The following is a 24,739-nucleotide window of genomic DNA, read 5'->3' on the forward strand; positions in this document are numbered from 1 at the left end:
GTGATTACTGGTGCCCTTCCGGGTACGCCCCGAGAGCCCGCTAAGTCCGATGCTGACCCGATCGTAGAAAGAATAAGGAGCCACATTACAATTAGTCCTTCACCATTCACCAAACGAGATTTTCCTCAGATTAATGACTAAATATAGATACCAAACTGAAATAAAAAATTACGAAACATCAATTTTATTCATCTCGGAAACACGAGAGCGAGTTCTACAGACAACGTCCATACTTATAAACTATTTATTCATAATCTGAACTAAAATGGCAACCAAAACGTCACTGTTATAACATTGGTTATAACCCATTTATTAACTTGAATAACAAATATTTTTTCTTATTTGACTAATATTTTTTAATCAGGTTTACACTTGACTCAAGTTCTTATATTATGAGCGTCACTCCGTACATAACCGTACGCTGTCAATGTTGAAATCATATTAAAGTCAGATGTACGGATTGCAGTACAGTTGAGTCGAACATAATGAGTGTACGGAATGCTAGATCTAGCACGTAGTACATATATATCGATGTTTATTGATATTTTTGAAATCGGCTCTGTCACATTACTAGCATAACAAAGTTACGTGAAAACTAGTGACAACCTTGTTTTCGAATGCATGAATGAATATAAATCTCTTTCTGTCCCCTTATCTAAGCCACAAGGAAATATATTATTAATATATTATATTTAGCTTTTTTAGTTGTCATTGTTCTGAGTATTTTAGTATCCAGCTTCTATGACTTTACTTATTGTTTTATGATTATTTATTTACACTAATTTTAAACTAGCAACATAAACCACCCATATGTCACTGTTATTGTCAAATGTCACTGTTCACTCTAATAAAAGTCAAGATAGATTGCTTTACGTTTCTTATGGGCCCAATAAGTTCAAATTAAAGTTATATATTTTAGTTGTAAACCCTTAAATAGTTGTTTAATCTTTCCTGACCTTAATCACGGATGGATGCACATATTTAAAGTGATCTTTAAAATTTTCTATAATGGCTGATAGAGATCTTTCTATGGGTCCCCGGGAAGGTATAACCTACCCCATAAGAGTTCAGTACTGCGGAAATTGTTCAATGCCAATAGAATACTGTGAATATTATCCTGAATATGCTAAATGCAAACAGTGGCTCGAAAAGCACCTTCCTACAGAATTCGAGAAAGTGAAAATAGGTATAGAAATTTTAATATCGTAATAAATATATAGGTTATGCTGTCGTGGTAAGATAGTTTATTTCTATTTTCTGTAGTTGATAATGATATTGTCTTGTTTGGTTCTATAGAGGAAGAGGAAAATGCGGGCGGTGAAGAAGAGAAGAAGCGACAGAAGCGCGGCGGTAAGGGTATGCTCAAATCAAAGAAGAAAGAAGATGTTCCCAAGCTAGTCCAAGTATCTCGCGCTCCTCGTGGAAAAAAGAAATCCGTAACGGTTGTCTCTGGGTTAAATACATTTGGTAAACATTTTTTTCCTCAGAACAAGAATCAATTTTCATATTAAAATAATTTGGTAAATAGTTTGACTTGTATGCATCTTTATCAAGAAACAATATTTCCTAAGAATTACATTATTACCAGGTGTGAAAATTACATAATTTTTCGGAATAGAGGGAGTCTTGCTAATGAAATTGACACTGAAAAGTGTAAACCGTTTAACAACCCGCAACAACCTTATTAGTCTTATAAAATACATAAGCAAAGTTGCTATTTTACATTGTTATTCTATGATATTGATGCAAACTGCCACCAGACATGAGTCTATGGATAAACTGGATACAGGATGTCTGTTACCTATACATTTACTTATTGTGATGTAATGAAATTCATATATTGTAATACCTAAATAGACCATGTTCAAAACAAAATATGTGCATAATATTCATTCATCATATTTTCTCGATGCAAAATAATATGGAATGTTTGCCCATGATATAATCAGAATTTTTATTAATGTTTTAATTTTCATGACTCCTCAGATATTGATCTGAAAGTTGCTGCAAAATTCTTTGGAACAAAGTTTGCCTGCGGATCTTCTGTAACTGGGGATGATGAGATTGTCATCCAAGGTGATGTGAAAGATGATCTCTTTGATATTATACCAGAAAAATGGCCTGAGGTAAGTTTTAGTTACATGTAAATAACATAACTAATTGTAAACAGTACACACAATGATAACCTAAAATTGATTCAGCATAACATGCTATGAGATTGATAAAGTTGTATCTCATTATATTATGTTCATCATCAACATGTTCACTGCTGAACATAGGCCTCTTCTAAAAATACATACATAACTCTACAAAATTATTTTTTTATAAGGTTTTATGTTTGAAAAAAAACTATATTCAGTTATAATTTGTGACAAAATCTGCAATAGACTGAGTTCATATAACATTATGTGATAAATACATGTTTGGTGCACCATAAATGCACTGAATGAATCTTTGCCAAATGTATAGAGATATAACATATAATAGTTATATTATATATATATATATATATATATATATATATATATATATATATATATATATATATATATATAGTAATAACTAGACATTGGATTATATGCTATTATTGGAGCATTACATAATTGAATACTTTTTCATTTTTAAGTAGTTAAAGTCATTATATGCATTGTAAATAAAAAAATAACAGACTACTACACATCCGAAATCACTTTGAGAACCACCAAGGCAGAATAAATGCTGTTTTATTAAAAAAAAACGAATCTTATTAAAATATTATGCCAACAGCACAGTCCATCCAGTTGACATAGAAAGATAATTTTTAGCTAATTAATTAATATTAAGTGACAAACTTTTCAAATTTGATCTAGAAAAATATTTAATTATGTATTGCCATAAAAATAACAATGACTAATTGTGCAAGTTGTAGCTAATTCGAATAACAAATAATATTTTTTGTATATTTGCCCCTTTTTAGTGCATACTGTGTGCAAACACACAGGTATAGTAAGATATTTTTCCTATTGTTATTTATGAGATGAGTAAAACAGCTAATACTGTCTAACAAAACTCCTATTTTTGTTACAGATTGACGAAGATAGCATTGAAGATTTGGGGGATCAAAAAAGATAGTCAATTGTAATTTGTGAAATGATGTTTGACAATGCTTTGTTTCTGAGTGAAAACTAATTTATTTTTGCTACAATATCAAGCCTTTCTTATGTTGGGTACATAAATGTTCTAGTGATTCTTTTGTTTTATATATTCTTTTACGTAAATGGAAATAATATGTGGTATTACAATAATACTCCTATTATGCCAACTCACTCTTTGAGAATGAAATAACATGAAGTAAATGGGACTTGGCAAGAAAGCATTGTTAATATTTATTTGAAACCATTTAACTATGAATAAAATATTCAAATAATGTGGTAATTTATTTTACAAAACATAATCCGTTCTTAGATTTGAGTTTAAACGTTGGAGGTAAATTTTCAAAGCCATCACATAGATGGCGCTAATAGAAGTTTTAGGCGTCAGCCACTTATTTTTCATATAGATTTGTATTGCGTATCCTTTATCAATCATTAACCGCTTTATTAATATCGTATGTTTAATTCAGAAGGATATTTTTTGTCAAATAGAAATATTTAAATACCTATCTAAATATTTTTGCGCACCATACATATTTTTAGTAGTTTCGTATTTCTTATTACTGGCAACTTCGTGATCTACTTCGCAAAATCAAACACAAAATAAAATCACTTTACGCATTTTGCATTCGTTGTTTGCTGTGTTTTGGTATAAGGATAACAATGAACATGATACGATAGTGTAATATAAATAGTGAAAAGCACATTTGACAAAAACCTGGAAGTGAATAAGAGCTCTTTGTGACCAGAATGTAGCGCTTAGTCAAGTTCCGCTATCCATTATACCTAAATAATTTATTGATCTTAAATTGTTCGAGACTGTAAATATAAACTTAAAAATATGTCTGTGGTAAAAGGAAAACTTGTGAAAATGGAAGTCATCCAAGTTGGTGAATACGAATTCACCAAACAAGATATAATAGGTCATGGAGCTTTTGCAATGGTATACAAAGGAAGGAAGAGAAAGGTGGGTATGATTATGAGTTACCTCTCGTGTCATTGTTCTGTGCGTTGATCGTTCTAATGGCTAAGCGTAAGTCGTTAACTTTTTGCAGCATTTTATCAGTCCATTTACCCGAACTGTCACTTTGTTACCATTACATATCGATTCGAAGCGTTACTTAGATTTAGGACTGCGTAGATTTGGATCCCAAGTATGGCTTGGATGACGCAAAATGAAATGTGCATGTCAACAGAACATTAAAATGTTTATTATTTTAGAATTATGATATGTTTACAAGTCTAATATTTTGATGGTGCGTATTTACAATAAATCAGCTGATAAATAACCTATAAACACATAAACATGTTTTTCCTTGTTCATACTTATGTCCTTCTCATTAGACCAAATCAATTTAGTGTTTATATCGTTTTTATAAAATAATTGTGTGAAGTTGCTTTGATATTAGTAAAATATGAATGATACAATGTTCAGTATACTGATAGAAAAAGTATGTCTTTAAAAATAACATACATTTAAAATAACATCCCATTTGTTAAACAAATTGCTTGTGTCCACCACTGTGTTAATTTTTATATTAATTGTGCAACAAATACAATTGTTTCTGTCTATGTTGCAAAATAGATGCACCAATTATTCGATGATGCCCATTGCACTATTCCATTAATGCCTGCTTCATTCAAAATTTTAAATGCCACATGTGTATGTTACTTGCAATATGCTAAATGTGAAGTTTTGACCAGTCCTTTAATAAATGTATGTTGTTGCATCACCGGGGCTAACACTACACATCATATTACCATGTTATATAAATCTTAATATAATGTAATTCTTAAACCTTTCAATTATAATATTCCTATAATAGGTTGTAGTACAAAAACATGTTTAGACAATACTAGGTAAATCTTTTATCTAGAAATAACACATACAATCATTGAAAAAATATTTATTTTTAAACATGCATCTTATCTTTTATATTCAATATTATTTGATTATAGAAGAGATAAGAATATATGCCAGGTGCCTATTTTTTTTTTATTTGGAAATAGCTTTTGCCTACAGCTCTGCCCACATGAATAAGTGCATATAAAATGTTGCATGTAGCACTCAGGAATAATATAGCTTCCTATTAATAATAAAAAAAATGGTTTAGGAGTTCCTGTGATTATTTCTTAATTAAAACAAAATAGTTTTTGAAAATGCCATTAAATAATTTAACAATATGTTTAATACATTATAATATCAGTTATTTTAAATATTATTTTGAGTATAAAGGGCCTGTTACACATGATCAAGTAATCATATTTGACAGTTATTATAATTAACACCTAAGTTAGGTAGTACCTACTCATTTTATTACAATTTATTTGGTAGCATTAGAGTGTGACTTTTGAATTGGGTTAGGTTATACATTTATGTTTGAGTAACATTTACTCAGAAGTTGTGAAACAGGTCCTTAATACATATAATTACTCTTTTGTTCATTTAATTGGAAACTTGCCTTTGTAATTGATCACCCTAAATGTATACTTTTCCTTTCTCCAATGATTATGTTTTGCTAACTGAATATTATTTTCATAAGTTCTAATATTTTAATAGTATATTTTATTTTGTTTTCATTTGCAGTAATTGAACATTATAATTTATTTATATAAATATTGATATTATTTTCATGACTATCAAAAGCTGCCATAATAATCTGAATAGTTTGAATGAAAGTGAATCAGTTATCACATTACTTATCCAGTAATCAGTATTATTATATATTCATAAAAATGGGCAGTATTATTTTTTGCAGATATTTATATCTTATTATAACAATAATTAGAATATAACCTCAGCTGGAGAGTATATTGTAATTTGCTAGGCTATGTATGTTAAGTGGGACAGCTGCATCAATTCCTGTTTATAAACATCTGGCTCTAACTACCACCATGTAATTAATTCGAAGAATCATTGTTCCTAAGCAAATTATTGTAACTATGAAAGATATTCAGTAATCAACTGGTTGTGTTCAAAGAGAGATAGGTACATAATATTTTGTCTCTTTAAAAACTCCACTCTGATATATATATCTTAAATGTACAAAAAAAAAACCATACATTTTATTATAATATGGTTTTTAATAATAGTTTGTTCAGAAACAATGGTGTGGTTACAATATTATACTGAAATAGTGAATGGTACGACACAGGCGATACTTAATTATAATGATTTTTTATGTCAGGCGATTTTTGTTATATGATATTTACTTCTCATGGGAGAGAAAAAAAAACCGCGATAAAATCCAAATAATAAATTTATTTCAACGATCCTTAACCAATTTAAATAGCAGTTTCTATGTCTTGTTAATATATTCTACTAGATGATGCTCGCGGCTTTAACCGCGTAAGAACCCTTTCTCGCAATAAAGTCCCAATATTTAAATTTATATTAGTCACAATAATAAAAAAAATAATCCATCTCATACTATGCTCAGGAAAGGAAAACTCAATGTACAAACAATACTTTTATTGAAGTCATAATTCCTTTAATTGGATCTGTCAAATATGCCAAATTCGGTAAAAATAAATAAAAATGTTTATATATTAATCGTTTACATTAAATTATTTCCTCATCTTAAAACCGATAAATATCATGCGGCAAAGAAAAAATAACAATAAGAGAAAAATTTGTTTTGTTACAACTTCAAGGTGTATTAAATTACGCTATTCCTTAGTACGTATAGCCCTATAAACTTAAAGTACCTATACCTACGTATGCCACAATGTAGTCATTGTAAACATTCGTAAAATCGATTGAAATAAACATGGACTCTATAAAAAAATATGCAAACAGACAATTATATAGGCGAGTATACGTATAATCAAAACAACCAAAATTCTCTCGCGGATGAAGACGCCAAACGAAAAATAGAAACTAAATAAACTACAATAAAAAAAATTAAAGTAATTAATGATATAATAATATTCAAATATTAAACTAATTTATAAGTTCTCCAAATCACATACATATTTTTATTATTATTTTATTTAGCGTACAAGCAATGAAGCGAAATAAAGGTCAATGTGGTCAAGAGCATGAACTTCTTCGATAGGTCAGCTTTTTAATTTAGTCGCATTTGTCCCGTGGTCACTGATTCATAGCGATAAAAACGCACCGAGTAAAAAGATTTCATTTATTTATTAACAAAACATCGCTAGTTTATCTTTTCATATCTTCACATCATCAATGATTGATATTAGGTCAATCAGACCTACTGTTTTCTCGTTGTAAATTTTAAATTTCTTGGATTTATTTACTAAGATCCAGTAATTTCAACTTATAATAATATATTGTATAATACCTCGTGGTGGAAATTACCATTGAAAAGCATTAGGTACTTGACTCATGGGTTATATCCATTTGAAGTATACAAAATAAAATGCCCTATTCCTTTTATAAATTTTACCCTAATAGGCAAAACAATGTGCGAGGCAGTGTGTTCACTGCTAATATATAAATATATACATGGAGGATAGACGTCATCGTCGGTTCCGCTGGTTGCATGTGTTCCGGTGGGCCGAGCGTTAAGTTTCGCTGCTTTGTCCCCTGCTGACACAATATATTACAGCACAATGCGACACGCACTATGTCCTCTTCGCCCAAGGGCACGCAATCCTGAGGACTGAGCTACATGCACGCGTGTTTCGTTTGACCCTATTATATACGCTAAAGATATAACCATCAAAATTCCTAGTAGATATTGTGGTTTATGACATAACATAATATTACTTATGAATTAAGATATAAGAAATGTGTTCTGTGTTAACAAATTTCAACATCAAAAGTTATTTCGGTCGCATTTGGTTATGTCACCCAGCTTTTGGTTTAATGTTTTGATTAGAAATGTATTCGGAATTACGATGAGTATCCATATGATCAACACTTTCCTGAAGTTGGGAAAATTATCCGTAAGCTTAAAGCTTTGTCCGGCGGAAAAAGGCAAGATCAGTTGAGTTGCTTAAACAAAGAGTCGTATTCTCAGCAGTTTCAACACGAACGGAAAATAATTTAATTGACAATATAAATTTCTAAGAAGCATATAACTCGGTTTCCGTATTTATTGGATATGTGGTTGTAAATTGTAATTAATCAAGTAATGATGTAAGAATGGATTGACATTGGCTCGCGAGAACTGCACCAGGTAACCGTGACCGCGCTGCCGACCACTACTCGCCCTGCAGTTGTTTAATGTTTTCTAGAATTACTGATTATATAATTACTTACATTGTTTCACGCAACAATGTGTAGCTTTATTAAAAGATAGAAGCAACAGTTTATCTTTTATAGGCATAATTATAACAGACTACAATGAATCCCTTTGGTGTCGTGATGAAATGGGCTCACAATGTATTCGCTCCACGAGCCTGCGGAATGTAGAACGAGCTAATGTTAGAGCAGCTCTTGCGCATAACCGCTACTACTGGATTTATACAACTGAAAATAAGCTATCGAATCTCGTGTTCAACGTTAAAATAAATCCCCACGACTTTAGTTATTCGGAACAAACGTATGATTTCACACATCGCGATACTCGATGAAATACATAACAGAATCGTACCAGAAAAGCGTTCTGCGAAGGTCGCATTCGTTATCCAGGTCGAGATGTTGTAAACAATATTAAGTACATTTATATAATTAAGCTCGAAAATACATCAGTCGGTATATGCAAGATGAGAGCGCACAGAGAGTCGATCGGCGAAGCAGACGTTATTTATGGAATTATTAGTTCCTGATTTTGTTCCTTTTTTCGTTTTGTAGATTAATCATTCTGAATACGCAATTTTATTATTTTTAAACAGAATTAGATTCTCATTTCCTATAAAAGGTATATAGAAAGTTTTTGCAATTTCTGATCTAAAAAGTACTTAAACCTGTTATAGTCCCATATTCTTTTAATCCATATGAGCAACAGGATCGATTTATTGACTTCTTACTAACATTTTTTTTTAAATCTGTAAATGCAGTTCTTAAATCTGATAGACAGTTTCCTAAAAATATATTTTCGTACTCCATCTCAAAAATATAACCAGTATACTGCAAATAAGACTAATTGCGTATTTCATACGAAATTTAAATAAGAAGGTGTGTTTAAATGGCGACGTGTACGCCCTAGTACTAACTAGTTGGTATAGAGAGCGAAGACGCAAAGAGTAGAGACTAGAGACCTTGATGCACACGCGCGATAAACGCACAAAGCTGTGTGTCCTTATGAAATGCTTGATGCAGTTTCGTTATAATTTTACTGATATTACATTTAACTCGATGTTTCTAGAACTTGTCATGTCGTTTTGTGGATTACCATTGTTTACGGAACACGCTACCGAAATCGAAAACTAACCGTAGTCATTGCCAACATTGTCCTTCTCAATTTATTTATTTTATTTGAACAAATTACGCAGCAAGCAACAAATCTGAAGTCTGAGTCACTACAATTACTTTAACAATAAATTGTACAATAGACTTAATTTATTAGAATACGATTGCAACATTAATGTATGTTACTTCCTCTAAGCAATACGACTTACAAGTATATTGCATTATTAATCTGCGATATCTATCGGACAAAGAGTTTCGTATTAGGTTTATAGTTATACTTGGTACGCTCGAAATTCTGCGCATACTTGAGGCATTCGTAAGAATATATGATAGAAAGGATAAAATACGCACACTAGTTGACCTGGGTCAACTACTGTGCGTATTCAGCGTGTCTGGACACGCTCCAGCCTTTTTGGTATTTTTTTTTATCTAAATTTGAGAATTCCGTATGAACCATGAACCTGAGACGTGACTCTGAGACCTATGAGTACTCCATTCTTAGAGCCCAGATAGATTTTCATAGATTACTGAGCTCCTAGAACAACTGTTAATGTGCATGTTACTGGGCAATGTTGATCTCGTATTATTGTATCCGGTTCCTCAGATAATAACATGTGTTCACTGATCGACCCACTGGCGAATTGCCGGACATCAAGTATAAAAATCATATTGAAAACAAGGTATTCAAATATAGAGCACGAGGTTACATGTAACTGTTTATTAAATCGAGTATAATATTAACTGTATTTTTTTTATTACACAGAATCCGTCGCAAGCCGTGGCGGTTAAAGTAGTAACGAAGAAAGGAATCCAGAAAGCGTCCGAAATCCTTGTTAAAGAAATTAAGATCCTACGGGAGCTGACGGCTCTACACCATACGAATCTCGTTGCTATGCACGACTGCATGGACAGCCCTGCCTACGTATACGTGGTTATGGAGGTAAGGAAATGTTTATTTACTTTACCGGAATACTCTTCGTTATAGGGGCTGGTTCGCATTATTCCCCGTTTAGAACACCTACCTTCTGTAATTATCCATTTTGTACCTTATTAACCGATTTGAAGAAAGGAGGAGGTTCTAATTTCGACGTGTTTTTTTTTACTATTTATTACCTCAGAACTCAGCCATTTATAAGGTAAACAAAAAACGTTAATTTTTTTTATATTTTTTTTCAATAATAATTATTAATCCTATATAACTGTGTACAGTCATAGACGGTGTTATAATGCCAAAGGGGGTCTTTGGAGTGGAATATACGGCTTGCAGTTCCATTTTAAGCCTCTAGTTGGTATGAGAAATAACACCAGAGTCGTTTAAGTCCCGCTCCGAGATAACGACCTTGAGCATCCATTCCATACATTTACGGGCGGGATTATGCAAAGATTAAAAAAAAAATAACTTTTTTTTTTTTTTTTCAAAATTTTAATCTACCGAAATGTACCTTGTTAACGTATCTATTTAATAGTACTAGTTGCCAATTCAAATTATATGAAATTTAAGAGAAAATGCACGTAACCAATAATTTTAGCGGTATATTATTATGATATTAATGAAACAATATCCACATTATAAAAAAAATAAAACCACCAAAGTAAAGATAACATATTGTATAAAATTGAATATGATATTTATTTCTTTTCTTTAATGTAATTTTATAAATTTAAAATAGACAGCTTATAAAAATGTGGTTAACGCGCCGTTTTGCCGGAGGCCTCACTTTATATTATGGTGGAGAAATAACGTTTTCATTTATAATTTATGTTTCAACACTTAAAGTAATATGGTATAAATTTAACTCAAACGACGGCGCATCGGGGCTGGATAGTTGATAGATTTCATTAAAAATTATTACATGTAGGTATATTATTACACTATCATCGCTTTTGCGTGACGTAATATAATCTATGCAATATCAGCAAGTATGTTTAACAATAAATAATGTGTAGTATGGTAAACGCGGACGTGCCGAGACCGGGAAGCGCAAGCCGCGCCGGCGCGACGCGCTGGTGACGCGCATGTACACAACCACAAGCCTATTATAAAATAAAAGTTTACAAACCAATGTCCAGGGTGTGTATAGTCGTGGTTACACCGCTGGGCACCGAGACTGCCAACTTACATAAGTAACGACATATTTATTACTGCGACATGCAAACACGGCTATAATATGTATTTCATCGTTCTCATATTATGATTAATACAGTTGTTAAGTACATATTTTGTGTTATTTTTCGAAGTCAAACGTATCTGTTAAAAATTATTATGACGTGAGTTTTAATATAATATTTCATAACACCTTATATTTATCTGAAGTACATTATCCACAGACTAGTTTTGTCTAATTTTTTATTGTGAAAATATATTTTAACATTTACCCATGGAATATTAAAATTCATACACAAATATTCTCTAATAAACGACCAGGGACCTGCCAAACTACCAGGTATATCGTCGGCAACTTCATTTATTCAAACAACAAAAATAATTAAGAGTTTGCACAAGTATTTTAAATTCAACCAGCGCCGGATTATTAGACAATTTGCATACAGGACTTGTTTAATTACGCAGTATATTTCGTATACAGAAATCCGTTTACTACCTTACTTGATTATGCCGAGAAAGTTTTCCTACCAAAAAAGTGATCGAATGTATTTGTGTAGAATATTCATTGTTTTAATCATTCTAACGAATACAGAATACCCATTCCCTAAAAAAATAAGTTTAGATCTTAATACTATTATCACACTTTATTCTGTTACGTGTGGTCCTAGAGACTGTATTCTTGTGGCGTGTATTTTGAAAGGCATAAAATAGTATTTGGGTACATTATTTATGTGATAAAACCTCCTAATGTACCTAATCGTAAAATTTTATTCCTCGCTGGCAAGTTGTTATCGCGTATGGATTAAGGGCAAGGCTAATGGGTTACGGACAACACTTAATGCCATGTTCCCGGTAGCAAAGTGTTGTGTGTTGTTTCTATCAGGAAATTTGATCAACAGCACTGCTTATTGTATGGTAATAAACGATTCCAGGTGTGCGCCGTACCACGCTTCGGTTCTTTGTGTTCTTGACCTGATACAAATTGTAGCTTTTTATTGTAAACAAAACATTACAAAAATACACACATAAGCTATGTATTATGTAACAGTGTGTATCGAATAATTCAAACAAGCAAACCGTTTTGTAAATGGAGCATATCGGCGAATAGTCTTTAGGAAGCAAGACACATCCATTATGTTTCGTCGAGTTGAGGCAGACGATAGTCCTTCCGTATGTCCATTTTGCGCGTGTTAATTCAAAGCAAGGTCGATACGCGTTAGATAAATACAACACGCAGTTGATGCGTGCGTTATCGTTTGTAGAGTCGCGTCGGCTGTCTCTGTCGCTAGTTGCTACATTTTAGTAGATTAACTGAATACATTAGAATAGATGTTCTAAATAAAAGTCTAGGTCTTCGTACACAATCAAGCGCACACCTAGACTGGTGTACGAATTGCGCAGTTAATGCCGTAATAGGTCAAGGGGATATCAATAAAAGATTAGTATGAAAGATAAAGAAGGAAACAATGTCCGAATGCTTATCTCATTGACAGAACTTCGTACCGATCACCGTAACGTCGCGCGTTGCCCCGAGACTGATGACTCCGAGATGCCCTACTAACCTCCTTATGATTATTCGCAACTTTCCAGCTTTATCTCTTGATTGTAAAACATTACCGTTAAACACATGCTAATCGGAATATAGATATGGTTAACCTACTTACAGATCTCAGATGTAAGTTCATATCTATGCTCGATTACGTTTCCCTTCATAAGATATCAGTACCTAATCCAAACTTCTATTGGGATGGTTTGTTTCCTACTTAATATTATAAACTTAGCTGTAACTAAGTGCTGCTCGCGGTTTTGCCCGACTGAAAAGCCTTTCTCGCTACAAAATCCACTGTAGCGGTTCATAGACCCACCTAAAGGATACATGCATCATCTACTATAAAAACCCTACCCTAAATATTTTTTTCTCATGGGAACAAATGACCAGGACATGACCATCTCCATCATCCATCTCTGGCCCAAATTTCATTCAAATCTATTCAGCTGTTTCTGCGTTTACTTCCAACAAACATCCAAACATTTTCACAAACTTTCGAATTTGTAAAATTAATAAGACTAAGCTCAGATATTATACAAAGTAGTGATAAATCGATGTTTTTAATGAAAATAATTTTCTTGCGTATTTTGAACACTTAAAAAAACAATTTTATCTCATAATGTGTCGTCACGTGAATGTTTATTTATATTTATCATATTAAACACGTGGTTTAAAGCTCTTCCTTATGTAGAGTCGATTTCATTTAATTATAGGTTTGATACAAATGAATTGCAGACTATTCCGTTACAATTTTTTTAATGACACCTTACACATATATATTTTTTTATTATCATTAAGTAGAAATACTTTCAGTGCAGAAAATATTATTTTGGGGCTATGTTGCGTCAATGGCGGCGTCTAGTCTGTTAACTGTCCACACGTGTCTCCCAACACGGGCCGGTGCCACGTGGGACAGAATGTGTTACTCACAACACTACGCTAATGCACTGATAAATAATTGCGCAGAACGGTTATTTGACGACGCGACGCGAATGTCTGCGCGTCGTATTTGTTATCTACGCAAAATAAATTTGTTCTACTACGAAGTTATAATATAGGTGTTACAAAATAGTATACTAACCATACATAAGAAAATGATACTAATTGCGCAAGAGGAATGTTCTATGAAGATTAATTATTTCATAATATTATGTATGTCATATGTAGAGACTATAGGTAATTTACGATACAATTAGTAAACAAAAGTGCTATGAGTTCTTTCTCACTTCACCTTTTATTACTATTATATTTTAATTAAGTAACGTACAATGAGATCCAGATCTACTTACCTCACAAATCCCAACGTATAAGACGCTATCTATATGTGAAACAGCTTTCTAGGAAGTGATCCGAAATATTAAATTGATCTTAGTAATTTTCGGGATGTACAATGCCAATTAACTATAAACTAATTATGTATTTATTTGTCTTGAACTAGATTCTTCCCAAAGCAAGTCTATTAAACCTAATTTCGCCTTAAAAAGTGTAATATTACTCAACTTTGAACTCGAAATTGTACTAAGTAATTGATTCTAAAATATACCCAGCATCTTAAACTACAAGCTGCGGCATTTACTTTCACAACGTTTAGACAGGGCTTTGAAATCCTTTGTCCGTGAACAGTGAACACGTGTAAGTCAATGTCTGTAAATGATATGTACTATTCAGCTGTACATTAAAGACAAAGACTATATTTTAGCCTTTACGACTCACGTTGCGTAGTACAAAGATGTTGACTTTGCCCAATCCGGAAAAGCAGTAGCGTCCGTGGAAAAAAGAAAACAATCTTTTATTATGCATGTATCTGTTTGTGATACGGCCGGCACGACTGAGGTGATACTGTCTCACACTGCACATGTAACCGACAACGCTACGCTATTACGTTTTGGGCAGCAAGATTGCCGGAAATCAAATCAACCACCGCGTGGTTTAGAGCTTCGCAATTAGGTTAGGTCGCTGCGATACCGCAACTATAAATACAGATTGACGTTATTTTTATTCTCTTTTACTTTGTTATATCGGGCTCGAGGTTCTTCAATTGTCACACAAGCTCTAGTCTTAAACTGTTTAATTTAATCAACACGGTGTTGATGTAGTAATTATTCTGCGCATGTTTCGTCAAATTTGATTTAATTATTTTTCGCGAAAACCGCTATCAAAAAGAATATCGGATGAAATTTATTTGGGTTTAGAGTTGTTTATATGGGTATAATATGTGGCGAATCAGTTATTCGCAAGTAACATCACCTGTGAACGTGATTCTATAAAAACAAAAATATGAACTTGAATGTGTACGCACATTGTTTGGCGTTTTTCTATATTTGTTAAATGTGCTCAATGTATAATATGGTTTGACATTTACATAACTAACGTCGGAGCAGCATGCCGTCATGCGTCACACTCGTCACACACAAGACTAGTTTCATCAGCTGCGGCCAGTGCCAAATGCCACGTTACCTGTATAATATTCATAATAATGATCCTCGGACCTCGTGTAACATCAATCGTTCGCTATACGTAATTTATTAATATCATACCGAACGATGTCCTTGTATGTAGTATATATGTATCCTATAATATGTAGAATGGAATAGGTATAACATCATCTATATAATAATATCAGCCCTGTATTATATACTTGCCCACTGCTGAGAGGGATTAGGCCTTAGTCCACCACGCTGGCCTAGTGCGGATTGGTAGACTTCACACACCTTCGAAATTCTTATAGAGAACTTCTCAGATGTGCAGGTTTCCTCACGATGTTTTCCTTCACCGTTAAAGCGAACGATAAATTCACAAAGAATATACACATGATTTTAGAAAAGTCTAGAGGTGTGTGGCCTTGGGATTTGAACCTGCGGACATTCGTCTTGGCAGTCCGTTCCACACCCAACTAGGCTACCGCCGCGTCTAACATCATCTATAATCTAATGTTTTTTGAATCTCATTACGATAAAAGAATTTATGAGCAAATACTTGTAGTAATGTTAATTATAGTAACTTAAACAAAAAACTAATATGTTTTGCCATAGTAGACTTAAAAACCGATTTAAAGCTCAAATAATGGCAATGTTAACAACAAAATCAGTCTTTAACGTAATCTTTCATTTATAGTATCTCACAAAACCAATCACCGTAGCTCAAATATTACAATTTAACGAGATAAAACATTAATATCCATTGTCGTTTTCACGTATTACATAATTATAAATCAAACAAGTTAATAGCGTTTAGATTCACAGTATTTCCATTGTTGTAAGAGTGATTTAATTGCGTATCAACTATATTTACAATTAACAAAAAAAGAAAGACTCCAGAATCGCAGTTATAAATCTGAAAAATTGTGAAACTTTGTATATGAGTTAATAACAAAAAAAATGAAAACACAAACAACCTTCTTTCCAATTCGTGTTTATATTTTTATATTTGCTAGCTAAGCTAAGTAAATACACCAATAAATATTAAATTAAAATTAACCAAAACCTTTGGAAAATGCCTAACCCAATACAAAAAGAATCGTGCTCATCCTATTTGCTTTTGAAGTGTTCCCTTCTGCATATTTGAAGTGCAAGATTCAAAAATGATAATTTAATGTGTAAGTAACCATCTTGAAGCTATATTAAACCCAACACAAAAAGGTTCATTAAAATCCCATTTGATTTTGAGTTACTTTCTACATCTTCTAAGTCCAAGGTCTTATGCCAATAAAATAAATTTGAAATCATTGCGAAGCTATATGAAATGAAACGGAATCACTTAAATCGGACTACAGTGTAACAAATGGTTGCTGAAGAAACATATCATCAAACCTCTCACCTTTAGAGACGTTTAAAAATATTAAGTTAAACACTTTGAGTTTGAATAACTCAGTTGTTTTTAGTCATCATTTTATTATTTCATAACACTATAGTTACTATTGGATTCTTAGCTGTGGCAAACCCGGCCAAGGTTCGCCACCTGTCGCGTTACCGACCAAATTAGCTCTTAGACGTGCTGATCTCAAACATAATAAAGTCCATTCAATTATTCGTTGTTGTTATATAATTATCGCGACTACCAGTGGCGATGGGCCCGTATATTGTGCTTCCTAATAATTTGGCTTTGGAAACTTAAAGTACTTTAAAATAGTAAAAGCGACTACTTCCCCTGCCAGCATCTTACCTTTTGCGACTACAGAATACAGCAAAACGAAATGCGAATAAATGCGTATACACTTGTACATACATAAAAAAGAAACTGCTTTTAAATAATTCAGCTAGCGTAGGTCGCCTTAAAATTTTATTTTGTTTATAACTACTGAATAGAAAATTACAACACTAGGATACTACTTTTCTTTTCAACTACTTGCTAAAAAGTAGCACACTAAGATAGTACAATATGAGAGCATTTTGTCCTTTCTTTGTTCCTTTCCTGGAATTTTCTCAACAAACTGGCGGCGGGATAAAATTTTACTGAATCTGAATAATAGTATCTAACTAATAATATATGTATAAGTAGTTATTATATGCGTTCAATAAATTATATATTTTAGATACGTTACTCTTTTTTGGAAGTTGAGTAATTACATATTAATTTACTGTCTCGTAATATGTCAATACAATAAAATGGCATACAAGCAGAGCTGATAGGATCGTATCACCTGTGCAGATAGAGAATATTGTTAATGAGCAATGGAATGACAGTAGAATACACAATAATACGTTTGGCGAGAATTCCGTACTACGCAAAAATATAAATAAGTATATAAAAATGTCTACCCGACATGTACAAAATATATAAATAGTTGTCAAGGGCACACGAGTCGAGTTGACATAATAGGTCACATCTATATTATGCTTATAGCAGTTATGTGTAGGTGTTTGTAGACAAACGTGTACGACGTAAGTTTATTTTTGTTGCGTAAAAACTAAAGCTACTCTCATCAGTACACAAAGCCAAACTCAAGTTCATTGGCACGATTTTCTTTTAGCTAAAGTACGCAGGCCGTCGCCATGGCTGCTCGTGGACCATGACTTGTACACTCTAATACAGTAATTGGCAACGTTAACATTTAGATGGGCTATTTATAACTAAAGCGGGTGTTTTGTTCTTTTCACTTTAAAGTAACACGAACTTGGAACGTTGTGTTACAATTTGTCACGGTTGGAGGTAATTCATACAAGGCATATATTTTGTGACAGTTTTTGTTGGTACTTTAACTTGTAACTTTTACCTTCGAAATATCTTCATCTGTTAACTCGTTTTGTAATATACTTCTATTTCATATAACCACAATCATAAACATTTTGTTTCCGTATTATATGTTACGAAACAATGTTGTCAATTTAATACATCACAATATTTAAAACATAAACTCGAGTTGTAGACACGCTGTAATTGAATGGAACAAAAAACACGGAAGAACCGTCGACGTTTTTACATCACCACCTCTCGTCTCGTGCCAATTCCAAATTAGGCTTATATTAGATTTAATCGCCAGTGTATCTGATTTATATGCGTTACTAATTTACAACGCACTGCAATAACATACCAAAGTGGTTTGAAATATTCGAAATGGTAAGGATTATTAAAAGTGACATTTTGAATAATAAAAATACTCGTGAAATCTATGAAACTATGTAGTTATGATCTCGTTACTTACAATCGCTAAAATATTCGAAAAGGATTTTGTCAAGTGGCCGGCTAAATCTAAAACGAATATTTTTTTCAAATACCCACAGATATATCAGGCCCGATTTTAAAACTTCCTACTAGGATTCGTAATAATGAATTTTGATCATATCAGAAAATCTAAGTAACCGATTTCTCTAAAATGGCGCCATGTGAACCTGCATCATTTTGAGTTTTGACCCAATGAGTAGAAATCCCAACTATTATTTGGTGCCGTGTTTGTTACAAAAAAGAAAAGTTTTTTCCTCACGTTAGCTCGACTCTGAGTTTACCTTTTTTGAAATAAAGACCTAACTTTACCGTTGTTTATGAATGGTAGTTCATAAACAGCTGCGTTGAAGCATACCTTGACTCTGCTTACCCGCAGCACGAATCAAAAGGTTTCTATTCTTCTATATTAGGCATACTTCTATCTGCAAACAAATATTGGCATTTAAGGGTTAGTAAGGCGAAGTGTGACGCGGTGCACGTGTAATTGATTTGAAGCCATGCAGTCTCATTATGTCAACACTCATGAACTGTGACATTTGAGGTTTGAGAATATAGTCGTGAATGCTACGATAATAGTAATCAAAAATGGGTGTAGGTCTAAATGTAGGACATGATGCTAATGGAGCTGTGATCCAAAAACAAAGGGTGCATTTGTTGTGAAACTAACTTGTCTTATTCATTTTAATTCATCGTATTCATTGTGCATACAGAATTAATCACAGCAACGCTGAGGTCAACCGGCGGTCAACTGTTCTGCATTACGTGCGACAAACAAATGTTTTTATTGTACTTTCGATCGATATAGCTCCTTTTAATGACGATACCCTTCTTTAAAAGGTCTAATGTCATATAATTATACACAATTAACCGCTATTGTACTATAAAAAACACTTCGCGCAAATATTCCAGTTAATCGTATAGTTTCAAGAAATCTTTATTATTAGAATTTAATGTGAGGCGTACTCTTCGACCCTTTGAAATTTAGTTGCGGATATCTTAATAACAAAATTTTAGAGGTGATGTTTTTCTGACATTTCCCTATAATCCACGTAGCCTCTTAGTTTGATTAGCTTAAAGTTATACTATAAGTATATGCTCTAATAATATTATTATTATTGTGATAGGTACTTTATAAAATATTTGAGGTAAATGTGTTGATACTAGAATCTATCAGGGACTGTCATGACGAATCTTACACCCAAATCCGAAACAAATATTTTGTATCGACTTTGGTGTTGGAAAATGACACCCACTGTCTTCTTTCTTTTCACAGAAGCGTGTCGTTCATTGCGCCACAATGACTGTTTAATGCTAGTGTATAAATATTTTTTACTTTTATAATAAGTTATCCATTAAAATTGGAAATACTGTTCTACATTCCTCATTTATTTTTTAAATGACTTGTTGAGACTTCCCAATAACAAAGGTACGTTGAACTTTTCACGTAGGTAAAACGTTTTTCCACAAACGAAATAGATAGAGATAACAAAAATGCGTCATATTTTTTTAGTTTTTATACGACTTTTAATCAGATAGATAGGAAAATAGATACATTATTTATGTAAGTAGAAACTATTACAATATGAACACAATGTTCCGGAAGGGTTCTATCCAACGGTTTATGTAAATAGTTATTAGCTCATTCACAGTCGGCGGTATTAACTGTATTGTTTATACGGTAGCGGTACTCGTGATGGTTTGATGCGCGATCCCCTCTCGTGGAGCCGGGCGGCGCGGCGGGCCCTGCATCTCGCACGTGCCCGTAACTGCGTGCGCGTCACCTTGCACATTCCCTCGATGACGGGGCTTCCGTGCGATCGACTAGTCGAGATATAGCAACATTGCTTACTTTTTCTTACATACTGACACGATGTATTTTCATGCTTACGGTACACAAATTATTATCTATTCCAAAAACATCAGATAAAAAATATATTGTAGTAAATTACCTTTTACTCATGATTAGTATCATCACAGTAGTACAAACAAAAGTAGTTTTAACTTTTGTGCCAAATTCTCTTATAAGCTCTGCCACCTCCCGCAGTTGGGTGTGTTTACGTCACCTCTATTGCGGGCATTCGTGTACAGGTTGCAGGTACATTAATATTAAATAGACAAATTCTGGCATTCGGGTATTAATAGAATTTTATAACAGCGTTACAATAGAATTTATGGAATCTAGAAAGTAAGTAGTGTCTAAATCAAAACTCATTCAGAAGTTAAATACTGATTTTGACAAAAAAAAAGTATAATCCAGTGTTAAGAAGACTAAAATAAATGCTATTTTTCACTATATCGTTTTCTATACGCGATGGACGTGGCATCCTAAAATGAAAATTCCACAAATTAAATAACTATATTATTAATGAGCTTTGTTCGAGACAACAGACTGGTAAAACTTATATTATGCGAAATTGACACACAGAATTGAGACCCAGGCCGGTTTCTCCTGAGAGCGTCGCGCGCCTTGTCTCCACCACGAAAGTGTTGAAGGAAACCGCAGCTTTCTATCTATCCGCCTCACGCACTAATCAGTAATTATTTCAATTTGTTCTCTAAACTTTCTATTTCAATAGAGAGGTAAAGTGGGTGCCGATTGCTGAAATATATTTTGTGTGTATATTTGTAGGTCAATAGCTGTTTTGCATTACGTTACTTGTATCGAAATTATACTCGTATGTTTTATGTTTAACGTGGAAATAACACTATAAAGTTACTGTTCTCTCTTGACACGGTGTACTTGCATACAGATACAGATCTAAGGCCCCATTCTATTACTTTACAATTAATAGCCCTTTTAAATCATTACATAGTATGCTGAGTCAAAACAAATTTCATTTGTGAATGCAGAAGCCTCAAGCTTCCACGTTTCCTCCTAGATTTTTAATAATATTAATGTATGCGTTATACAATTTTATTACAAGCCACGCTTTTAAGTGCTTTTTTATTAACGAGAACATGTACATGTTTTATTTCGAGAAACATCGAGAAACACAAACATAAAATGAGGGCACTGTACTTGAGTCATATCTCTTTAGTAATCTCTCGTGTCGTCGATCATAAGTAATCTGTGCTAAACAGTAAACACGCGTGCATACAATCATTGTGCGATAAACTTGTTCACTACATGGTAGATATATGCTTGCTGACTTTTGCTCGGACATAGACCTCTCCCTAACAAAACAAAGTGTCAACGGCACCAAAACATTTATTACTCGCTTATGTGTTTATAAGCCAACTTTAAAAATACATGAGAAAATCATGTTATCCATATAAGTAATATATAACATGTTTTTTTAGTGTCCTGTAGTAACGGCACTGCTCTCTATACAGTTTGTCAGATCAGTCAGGTACACGTCCAGTCAAGAACACATCCGTGTGAAATTCATTGTAAATCGTAACTTGTGACCCGCTCAGTGCTCTCTGTGACACGTTTCTTTTACTGTATAGACTTTCATATTTTCTACTTGCTATTGTTATATGTATCATCGTGTAAAAATGCAAACTTACTTGTTTTGCTTTTATTCAAATTTGCTCATTTTTGCAATAATCCGCTATAACTTTTTAATACCAATATTGATGAAACAAACTCAAAAAAAATATGAAATGTATGTAATAATCTTTATTTCAAATTTTGATGTTATATGTAATAGTAGGAGGGTAGAATAAACTCGGTATCTTCCGCGAACGCTCGGACTGTGAAAAAATGACGTCACGATGTCGGCAAGAAATACAAGTCATATACTTCATCACGAATATTATGTTTAAGCACTTGAAATCATTACCATTTTATAATCGCTTCTGTCGTAGGTTTTGGATTGGTAAATATATTTAATGGTAAAATAATAATTATTGTCTAGTGTAATCTAGTAGATATATATGACAGTATGAAGTTACATATATAGTAAAATCTATATCTTGTAGACAATCATAATTAAAACAGAACGTAAAATGTCTGCATGTTTTTATGTACCTACCAACATACGTTTTTTGCAGATCTACCAAGATACGGTTTTTCGATCCAAAACACCAGAAAAAACCCTAAGTAATGATTAAATTGTTGATGTAAAAGTTACCTTAACTGCGTCTTGTCGCAAATGAATTGCCTCAGACCTGTATCCATGTATGTATCCATTCGTGTTTTTTTAGTAAATCTAAATTACTTCTAATTTTGTCAAAATAAGTGCGTCTGTAGTGTATCTATAGTGTATCACCCCATAATATTAAACGAGAAAAGTAGCAAAGTTCTTAGAGTGTATTATGTAGTTACAATCTTATGTCTCTTAGGTGGATTTATAATTTGTCTTAAAGTAAAATCCACTTCCCAAGCTACACAAGCATTATAAATTTTGTTTCTGACTCTCAAAAGCCAAAAGGTCCCTTAAACATTATGTTTCGGGATTCTATATCGAAACGTTAGTTATATTCTCTACGTGCGCAGTGCATGGTGGGGGTAAAGCGATCGCAGCGCATGCTTTGCCATAAATCTACAACAACGGATAGTTTATCAAAACTTCTTTGAACTTCACTAAAAATATTTTTTATTTTATAATGGGCTATGCTTATTATTGTATTGCGACTGCAAAAATAACGGCAAAAAATGTTTTTCTCGCCATATTTTATATTATTATTTCATTCTTAATGAGTCTCCATGGTCTCAGAAACCTCACGACACATTTCATTGGCAAATAATCAAACGCGCATGCAAGTCCGAGTTATGTTCGTACTATATTATATTATATCATGGTAAAAACCCAATTGCATTTTATTCTAGTGATAAGTAACACGAGAATCATTGATCTGTAATAATAATTAAATTTCTTTACCTACAATACAATAGCAAACCAAGTGTGCTTCATAACATTTAAAGTTATATAGTAATTACCTACATTAAAATTTGTTTTATAGGCAATTAATATAACCGATGTTTGATGAATGATGTGGGACTGTATTAGAGACTTATACCATTATTATATTATTATTATATTATAGTTCTTTGACATTTCTTACATATTTTGTTAAAACCAATTTATTGTTTTTTACTACAGTTTGTGGTTGAGAACTTATTTTGTGATTCTTCAATATTTAGTGAATTCCAAAAAGGATTTTATAATGTAGCCATGTATCCATTGAACAATTTTAATAAGCTCCTCATATAATACTATTTTTCGTCTTTCTTTTTATAATAAGATTACCTAATTTATTAGAAAATAATAAAACATTTGTTTGTCATTATTTGACAAATCCCAAATAGTTGCTAATGCTGGACGCGCTACTGTTGTTCACATACGCCCGAAATTAATAATGTATCTACTATCCAAGACTGAAACCTATCTTAGATTGCCGACTATCTTTCGATTGGTCTCCTATCAGCATGCCAATATCTTAACTCGCCTATCCTTGCTTGCCTTCAACGATAGATCGCTGGCAATCCTTTCCAGATGCGTTCCCTCCTGACCATTCCATTTTATGCAGAATATTCCATTCGTAAAAAAATACTTTTTGTATTTTCCATACAAACTATTCGTTTCAATATTTGCCTAATTGGAACAATAAGACTTGTAGTAATAAAAAAATATTTTATGTATTTTAGCCCTCAAAAGAAATAATTAATAATTAGTACATGTCATATTTAAGATACAAACTTTTTAATTAGTTTCAAAATGGAACGTGAGTAATGTGGTTGCTGACATATTTTGACACTGAAGTAAGATTTAGTTTTTAGTATGAAGTACACAGTAAACTCGGTGCCATATAATAATAATTGGACTCTGTACACATTATCCAGTGTTATGGAACAAATTACAATTCCGTTATACATAATTGTTGCATAACTTTAACCGTTTATGCAGCGCACGCAACGGAAGCTCTCAAAAGTAATCAATTTTAGCCGATTTTGGTCCCATTGGTCATAGTGTGATGATATACATATACCCTATAATAGCCATCCTCAATAAATGGGCTATCAAACA

The 24,739-nt window shown here is 32.7% G+C and overlaps 2 protein-coding genes across 2 annotated transcripts in view; both read left to right on the plus strand.

Moving 5' to 3' along the window:
- The first annotated feature begins 828 nt into the window (after nt 1-828).
- Nucleotides 829-3,406, plus strand: LOC115445231 (density-regulated protein homolog). Its single transcript, XM_030171444.2, has 4 exons — nt 829-1,186; nt 1,297-1,467; nt 1,987-2,126; nt 3,067-3,406. Exons 1-4 carry the CDS (start codon nt 1,009-1,011, stop codon nt 3,109-3,111), a joined length of 534 nt encoding a protein of 177 aa, XP_030027304.1. The 5' UTR covers nt 829-1,008; the 3' UTR covers nt 3,112-3,406.
- Nucleotides 3,407-3,676: 270 nt separating this feature from the next.
- LOC115445191 (serine/threonine-protein kinase unc-51) overlaps nt 3,677-24,739 on the plus strand; it is a 41,501-nt gene continuing 20,438 nt past the window's right edge. Inside the window, exons 1-2 of the mRNA XM_030171383.1 lie at nt 3,677-4,098; nt 10,217-10,393. Of these exons, the coding sequence (XP_030027243.1) occupies nt 3,973-4,098; nt 10,217-10,393 (303 nt within the window). The 5' untranslated portion in view covers nt 3,677-3,972. The remainder of the gene's footprint in view (nt 4,099-10,216; nt 10,394-24,739) is intronic.

The sequence above is a fragment of the Manduca sexta genome, chromosome 14 (genome assembly GCF_014839805.1).
Source record: "Manduca sexta isolate Smith_Timp_Sample1 chromosome 14, JHU_Msex_v1.0, whole genome shotgun sequence".
Classification (NCBI taxonomy): domain Eukaryota; kingdom Metazoa; phylum Arthropoda; class Insecta; order Lepidoptera; family Sphingidae; genus Manduca; species Manduca sexta.